The sequence below is a fragment of the Phoxinus phoxinus genome (genome assembly GCF_949152265.1).
Source record: "Phoxinus phoxinus genome assembly, chromosome: 14".
Classification (NCBI taxonomy): Eukaryota; Metazoa; Chordata; class Actinopteri; order Cypriniformes; family Leuciscidae; genus Phoxinus; species Phoxinus phoxinus.
Window position 1 is genome coordinate 35,408,134 of NC_136889.1, and position 9,085 is coordinate 35,417,218.

General features: G+C 44.2%; 2 protein-coding genes across 2 annotated transcripts in view; both read left to right on the plus strand.

The window, feature by feature from the left end:
* The window catches only part of ppp1r21 (protein phosphatase 1, regulatory subunit 21), a 116,011-nt gene extending 108,271 nt beyond the window's left edge, over positions 1-7,740 (plus strand). Inside the window, exon 22 of the mRNA XM_079634780.1 lies at positions 6,837-7,740. Coding sequence (XP_079490906.1) covers positions 6,837-6,866 — 30 coding nt within the window. The 3' untranslated portion in view covers positions 6,867-7,740. The remainder of the gene's footprint in view (positions 1-6,836) is intronic.
* Positions 7,741-8,283: 543 nt separating this feature from the next.
* The window catches only part of ston1 (stonin 1), an 18,549-nt gene continuing 17,747 nt past the window's right edge, over positions 8,284-9,085 (plus strand). Inside the window, exons 1-2 of the mRNA XM_079634512.1 lie at positions 8,284-8,392; positions 8,652-8,739. The gene's annotated coding sequence lies outside the window, so the exon portion shown is untranslated. The remainder of the gene's footprint in view (positions 8,393-8,651; positions 8,740-9,085) is intronic.

The window sequence follows — 9,085 nt, forward strand, 5'->3', positions numbered from 1 at the left end:
GACTCGGTGTTGATGAGACTCGGTGTTGATGAGACTCGGTGTTGATGAGACTCGGTGTTGATGAGACTCGGTGTTGATGAGACTCGGTGTTGATGAGACTCGGTGTTGATGAGACTCGGTGTTGATGAGACTCTGTGTTGATGAGACTCTGTGTTGATGAGACTCTGTGTTGATGAGACTCTGTGTTGATGAGACTCTGTGTTGATGAGACTCGGTACTCGGTGTTGATGAGACTCGGTGTTGATGAGACTCGGTGTTGATGAGACTCGGTGTTGATGAGACTCGGTGTTGATGAGACTCGGTGTTGATGAGACTCGGTGTTGATGAGACTCGGTGTTGATGAGACTCGGTGTTGATGAGACTCGGTGTTGATGAGACTCGGTGTTGATGAGACTCGGTGTTGATGAGACTCGGTGTTGATGAGACTCGGTGTTGATGAGACTCGGTGTTGATGAGACTCTTGTGTTGATGAGACTCTTGTGTTGATGAGACTCTTGTGTTGATGGGACTCTTGTGTTGATGAGACTCTGTGTTGATGAGACTCTGTGTTGATGAGACTGTGTTGATGAGACTGTGTTGATGGGACTCTGTGTTGATGAGACTGTGTTGATGAGACTGTGTTGATGAGACTCTGTGTTGATGAGACTGTGTTGATGAGACTCTGTGTTGATGAGACTGTGTTGATGAGACTCTGTGTTGATGAGACTCTGTGTTGATGAGACTCTGTGTTGATGAGACTCTGTGTTGATGAGACTCTTGTGTTGATGAGACTGTGTTGATGGGACTCTTGTGTTGATGAGACTGTGTTGATGAGACTGTGTTGATGAGACTGTGTTGATGAGACTCTGTGTTGATGAGACTCTGTGTTGATGAGACTCTGTGTTGATGAGACTCTTGTGTTGATGGGACTCTGTGTTGATGAGACTCTGTGTTGATGAGACTCTGTGTTGATGAGACTCTGTGTTGATGAGACTGTGTTGATGAGACTGTGTTGATGAGACTCTGTGTTGATGAGACTCTGTGTTGATGGGACTCGGTGTTGATGAGACTCTGTGTTGGAGACTGTGTTGATGAGACTGTGTTGATGGGACTCTTGTGTTGATGAGACTGTGTTGATGGGACTCTGTGTTGATGAGACTCTGTGTTGATGAGACTCTGTGTTGATGAGACTCTGTGTTGATGAGACTCTGTGTTGATGGGACTCTGTGTTGATGAGACTCTGTGTTGATGAGACTCTGTGTTGATGAGACTCTTGTGTTGATGAGACTCTGTGTTGATGAGACTCTGTGTTGATGAGACTCTGTGTCGATGAGACTCTGTGTCGATGAGACTCTGTGTCGATGAGACTCTGTGTCGATGAGACTCTGTGTTGATGAGACTGTGTTGATGAGACTCTGTGTTGATGAGACTCTGTGTTGATGAGACTCTGTGTTGATGAGACTCTTGTGTTGATGAGACTCTGTGTTGATGAGACTCTGTGTTGATGAGACTGTGTTGATGAGACTCTGTGTTGATGAGACTCTTGTGTTGATGGGACTCTGTGTTGATGAGACTCTGTGTTGATGAGACTCTGTGTTGATGAGACTGTGTTGATGAGACTGTGTTGATGAGACTCTGTGTTGATGAGACTCTGTGTTGATGGGACTCGGTGTTGATGAGACTCTGTGTTGGAGACTGTGTTGATGAGACTGTGTTGATGGGACTCTTGTGTTGATGAGACTGTGTTGATGGGACTCTGTGTTGATGAGACTCTGTGTTGATGAGACTCTGTGTTGATGAGACTCTGTGTTGATGAGACTCTGTGTTGATGAGACTGTGTTGATGAGACTCTGTGTTGATGAGACTCTGTGTTGATGGGACTCTGTGTTGATGGGACTCTGTGTTGTTGAGACTCTGTGTTGATGAGACTCTGTGTTGATGAGACTGTTGATGAGACTCTGTGTTGATGAGACTCTGTGTTGATGAGACTCTGTGTTGATGAGACTCTGTGTTGATGAGACTCTGTGTTGATGAGACTGTGTTGATGAGACTGTGTTGATGGGACTCTGTGTTGGAGACTGTGTTGATGAGACTCTGTGTTGATGGGACTCGGTGTTGATGAGACTCTGTGTTGGAGACTGTGTTGATGAGACTGCGTTGATGGGACTCTGTGTTGGAGACTGTGTTGATGAGACTGTGTTGATGAGACTGTTGATGAGACTGTGTTGATGAGACTGTGTTGATGAGACTGTGTTGATGGGACTCTGTGTTGATGAGACTCTGTGTTGATGAGACTCTGTGTTGATGAGACTCTTGTGTTGATGAGACTCTGTGTTGATGAGACTCTGTGTTGATGAGACTGTGTTGATGGACTCTGTGTTGATGAGACTCTGTGTTGATGAGACTCTGTGTTGATGAGACTCTGTGTTGATGAGACTCTGTGTTGATGAGACTCTGTGTTGATGAGACTGTGTTGATGAGACTCTGTGTTGATGAGACTCTGTGTTGATGGGACTCTGTGTTGATGAGACTCTGTGTTGATGAGACTCTGTGTTGATGAGACTGTGTTGATGAGACTCTGTGTTGATGAGACTCTGTGTTGATGAGACTCTGTGTTGATGAGACTCTGTGTTGATGAGACTCTGTGTTGATGAGACTCTGTGTTGATGAGACTCTGTGTTGATGGGACTCTGTGTTGATGAGACTCTGTGTTGATGAGACTGTGTTGATGAGACTCTGTGTTGATGAGACCTGTGTTGATGAGACTCTGTGTTGATGAGACTCGGTGTTGATGAGACTCTGTGTTGATGAGACTCTGTGTTGATGGGACTCTGTGTTGATGAGACTCTGTGTTGATGAGACTCTGTGTTGATGAGACTGTGTTGATGAGACTCTGTGTTGATGAGACTCTGTGTTGATGAGACTCTGTGTTGATGAGACTGTGTTGATGAGACTCTGTGTTGATGAGACTCTGTGTTGATGAGACTCTGTGTTGATGAGACTCTGTGTTGATGAGACTCTGTGTTGATGGGACTCTGTGTTGATGGGACTCTGTGTTGATGAGACTCTGTGTTGATGAGACTGTGTTGATGAGACTCTGTGTTGATGAGACTCTGTGTTGATGGGACTCTGTGTTGATGAGACTCTGTGTTGATGAGACTCTGTGTTGATGAGACTCTGTGTTGATGAGACTCTGTGTTGATGAGACTCTGTGTTGATGAGACTGTGTTGATGAGACTCTGTGTTGATGAGACTCTGTGTTGATGGGACTCGGTGTTGATGAGACTCTGTGTTGGAGACTGTGTTGATGAGACTGTGTTGATGGGACTCTTGTGTTGATGAGACTGTGTTGATGGATGGGACTCTTGTGTTGATGAGACTGTGTTGATGGGACTCTGTGTTGATGAGACTCTGTGTTGATGAGACTCTGTGTTGATGAGACTCTGTGTTGATGAGACTCTGTGTTGATGAGACTCTGTGTTGATGAGACTCTGTGTTGATGAGACTCTGTGTTGATGAGACTCTGTGTTGATGAGACTCTGTGTTGATGAGACTCTGTGTTGATGAGACTCTTGTGTTGATGAGACTGTGTTGATGGGACTCTTGTGTTGATGAGACTGTGTTGATGAGACTGTGTTGATGAGACTGTGTTGATGAGACTCTGTGTTGATGAGACTCTGTGTTGATGAGACTCTGTGTTGATGATACTCTTGTGTTGATGGGACTCTGTGTTGATGAGACTCTGTGTTGATGAGACTCTGTGTTGATGAGACTCTGTGTTGATGAGACTCTGTGTTGATGAGACTGTGTTGATGAGACTGTGTTGATGAGACTCTGTGTTGATGGGACTCGGTGTTGATGAGACTCTGTGTTGGAGACTGTGTTGATGAGACTGTGTTGATGGGACTCTTGTGTTGATGAGACTGTGTTGATGGGACTCTGTGTTGATGAGACTCTGTGTTGATGAGACTCTGTGTTGATGAGACTCTGTGTTGATGAGACTCTGTGTTGATGGGACTCTGTGTTGATGAGACTCTGTGTTGATGAGACTCTGTGTCGATGAGACTCTGTGTCGATGAGACTCTGTGTTGATGAGACTCTGTGTTGATGAGACTCTTGTGTTGATGAGACTCTGTGTTGATGAGACTCTGTGTTGATGAGACTCTGTGTCGATGAGACTCTGTGTCGATGAGACTCTGTGTTGATGAGACTGTGTTGATGAGACTCTGTGTTGATGAGACTCTGTGTTGATGAGACTCTGTGTTGATGAGACTCTTGTGTTGATGAGACTCTGTGTTGATGAGACTCTGTGTTGATGAGACTGTGTTGATGAGACTCTGTGTTGATGAGACTCTTGTGTTGATGGGACTCTGTGTTGATGAGACTCTGTGTTGATGAGACTCTGTGTTGATGAGACTGTGTTGATGAGACTGTGTTGATGAGACTCTGTGTTGATGAGACTCTGTGTTGATGGGACTCGGTGTTGATGAGACTCTGTGTTGGAGACTGTGTTGATGAGACTGTGTTGATGGGACTCTTGTGTTGATGAGACTGTGTTGATGGGACTCTGTGTTGATGAGACTCTGTGTTGATGAGACTCTGTGTTGATGAGACTCTGTGTTGATGAGACTCTGTGTTGATGAGACTGTGTTGATGAGACTCTGTGTTGATGAGACTCTGTGTTGATGGGACTCTGTGTTGATGGGACTCTGTGTTGATGGGACTCTGTGTTGTTGAGACTCTGTGTTGATGAGACTCTGTGTTGATGAGACTGTGTTGATGAGACTGTGTTGATGAGACTCTGTGTTGATGAGACTCTGTGTTGATGAGACTCTGTGTTGATGAGACTCTGTGTTGATGAGACTGTGTTGATGAGACTGTGTTGATGGGACTCTGTGTTGGAGACTGTGTTGATGAGACTCTGTGTTGATGGGACTCGGTGTTGATGAGACTCTGTGTTGGAGACTGTGTTGATGAGACTGCGTTGATGGGACTCTGTGTTGGAGACTGTGTTGATGAGACTGTGTTGATGAGACTGTTGATGAGACTGTGTTGATGAGACTGTGTTGATGAGACTGTGTTGATGGGACTCTGTGTTGATGAGACTCTGTGTTGATGAGACTCTGTGTTGATGAGACTCTTGTGTTGATGAGACTCTGTGTTGATGAGACTCTGTGTTGATGAGACTGTGTTGATGGGACTCTGTGTTGATGAGACTCTGTGTTGATGAGACTCTGTGTTGATGAGACTCTGTGTTGATGAGACTCTGTGTTGATGAGACTGTGTTGATGAGACTCTGTGTTGATGAGACTCTGTGTTGATGGGACTCTGTGTTGTTGAGACTCTGTGTTGATGAGACTCTGTGTTGATGAGACTGTGTTGATGAGACTCTGTGTTGATGAGACTCTGTGTTGATGAGACTCTGTGTTGATGAGACTCTGTGTTGATGAGACTCTGTGTTGATGAGACTCTGTGTTGATGAGACTCTGTGTTGATGGGACTCTGTGTTGATGAGACTCTGTGTTGATGAGACTGTGTTGATGAGACTCTGTGTTGATGAGACTCTGTGTTGATGAGACTCTGTGTTGATGAGACTCGGTGTTGATGAGACTCTGTGTTGATGAGACTCTGTGTTGATGGGACTCTGTGTTGATGAGACTCTGTGTTGATGAGACTCTGTGTTGATGAGACTGTGTTGATGAGACTCTGTGTTGATGAGACTCTGTGTTGATGAGACTCTGTGTTGATGAGACTGTGTTGATGAGACTCTGTGTTGATGAGACTCTGTGTTGATGAGACTCTGTGTTGATGAGACTCTGTGTTGATGAGACTCTGTGTTGATGGGACTCTGTGTTGATGGGACTCTGTGTTGATGAGACTCTGTGTTGATGAGACTGTGTTGATGAGACTCTGTGTTGATGAGACTGTGTCGACGAGACTCGGTGTCGACGAGACTCGGTGTCGACGAGACTCGGTGTCGACGAGACTCGGTGTCGACGAGACTCGGTGTCGACGAGACTCGGTGTCTGATCAAAACTAACCCTGTTTGATGTAGTTACAAGCCTAATTTCTATTCAGTGTTGTGTATCAAAGTCAAGGGTAAATGATGCATGTAAATGACAGCAGTTCTGTGACATCAGCACACGTCCTAACCCTAACCCAGCCTCCAAATCAATCCACAAGTTTTTCTAACCCATCATTAAAATAATAAGGCATGTCATAATCCCTTTTCAAAGCAGATTTGCAGTGATAAACAGGAAAATAAGGATCAATAATGCAAACAGTTAATTTCATCCATAAAGCAGCTCTTCAGCAAACAGTGATGTCATCATAAGATCCGTTCAGCTCATATCCAATAGTGACAGTGCAGTCAAGTCAATAATATTGCTGAATATTCATAAAGAGATTGTAATATGAATGGAGCTGTTAAATCCAAGTCTTCTGATCGCAGATTATAGATTTAATTTAGACTTGAGTTCACGTATGGGGGTGGTGATAGCGCAATGGATAAGACACATGCCTTTGGTGTGAGAGACCCGGGTTCGAATCCACTGAGACACCAATGTGTCCCTGAGCAAGACACTTAACCCCTAATTGCTCCAGAGGCGTGCGACCTCTGACATATATAGCAATTGTAAGTCGCTTTGGATAAAAGCGTCAGCTAAATGAATAAATGTAAATGTTTGAACATTGATCTTTGCACGTCTATGGAGCTCGTCACATATGGCCAACAGGAGTTACTTTTTTCTGATTGTACTTTTTGAAGTGGGAAAAAAATGGTGGGAGAACTATTGCTAAAATGTCTAAAATTATGTTTCTGAACGAGTTCTAAGCTTTCTTCTGCTGGACTCTTGCAGGGAAACTCAAAGAAGAACAAGGGCCGATAACGGACAGACGTCAGATGGGCCGAACACCTGCGTTTGACACACACACCAGTGACACGAGACCGGAAGAGCTGAAGAGTGTGTGTGCGCGTGTGTGCTTGCGTGCGTGCGCGTGTGTGTGCGTGTTTATGTGTGCGTGAGTGTGTTTATGTGTGTGTGATTGTGCGTGTGTGTGTGTGTGTGCGCGAGTGTGTGCGCGTGCGTCTGAGTGCGTGTGAGTGTGCGTGTGTATGTGAGTGTGCGCGCGTGTGTGTGCGAGTGTGCGTGCGTGTGTGTGTGTGATTAAAGTATGTATTTTGCTTCAAGCTGTTTGTTAGAGACATCACATATTGCCTTACACACACACAGACGTCACACACACACACACACACACAGACAGACGTCACACACACACACACACAGACGTCACACACACACACACACACACACACACACACACACAGACAGACGTCACACACACACACACACAGACGTCACACACACACACACACACACACACACACACACACACACACACACACACACACACACACAGACGTCTCACACACACACACACACACACACACACACACACAAACACACACACACACACACAGACGTCACACACACACACAGACGTCTCACACACACACACACACACACACACACACACACACACACACACACACACACACACACACACACACACACACACAGACGTCTCACACACACACACACACACACACACACACACACACACACACACACACACACCAAGCCAGATCTGATTGTGCGAGATGAGTATGTGATTGATTATGTCATCATGGTAAACTCCTCACCAGTATAATGATGAGATCGTCTGGTTAAAAGGGTTTGTGTGAATAAACAGTGAATCGACTCTGAGTTTCTGCTTCCTTTCCTCGAGAAATAAACCAGTCATGATTTTTTATGCTCTAAATATCTTTATTTTCTCAAGTTCATGATGTCATATCAACATTAGCTGTGAAGTATATGATGTGAATATATCATTAAATCATCTGTGACCGCATGAGTGTCCTGATCATCTCATATTAATCTTTTCTCTTTTTATGGATCTGTTTAATAGCATAATGTACTGGATTCAAGTAAATAAAGGTATAAACTCAACCATTTTGCATTCACTTGTTCATTTCAGTATTCATTTCACAAACTCAATCTTCATCTAAAAAAGATACTGTAAAAAAGGAAAAGTTTTGGGAGCTGATGTTCTGATTCCCACTACCGCGAGGGATGAGCTCATTGTGACGTCATGTTACCCTACATCAGAAGAATATTCGCTCATGAATATTATGGCGATGCTGCTGAGGGCCATCTCTTGAATATTAATGAGGACATTATGACGGTGACTGGTCACCGTCCAATGTGAAGACCTGCTTTATGAATATTAAAGTGTATCTTCGTCATAGTGGAGTCGCGGATCCGCTTCCCGTCGGGATGTTTTCGCTCCCGTTATTTCTGCCATTTTGAGAAAACACCGTTTCTGCACTGGATCATACATCTAAAGTCATGAGGTGACAACATATTTCAAGCAGACACACACAACCACTGTTTCCACTTGTGCTTCAGTTGTTTGTTGATGTTTTATGTAGTTGTGAAGTTTCTGCAAACAAAGAAACCGCGAATCTCAGAGTTAAAGCGAGTTCATAAATCATATTTCTTCACCGCGAGGAAAAGTCAAGGCTTTGATGACGATTATAGTTTCAGTTTTTGACTGGCGTGATAACAGTGAGATTGAATTCATAATCCTGTTTGATGTTGAATCTTTTTCAGCTCATCAGAGAAAAACAAACATTCATGTAAAACTGCATCATAGGGAACATGATGATGACAGGATTCATAAACTGAGGAAACTTTCAGGGTGAGTAGCCATTGCAAACTTATCTCGAGATAAACACAATCCTGATCCGCGGTCAGTCCTCAGAAGCATCTCTGAACTGAAGTATAGAAACGGGGAAAGAGAATCCGGATCAGATTCAGCACCGCTTTTCTAGGAACCTCCCAGTAAACAATTACCGTCTTTCAACGTTGAAATATGGTTGAAAATATGTCGGTCCGCCTTGGACTGGTTTACGACGTGATTTCAACTAAGTAGTTTTGGCCGGACTGTTTGACTACGTGTTTTCAACTGATCATCTAAAATGTTTTCAACTGATAATCTAAGACAGCTAGGATAAGTCTGTTATACATGCTAAAACAACAGAGAA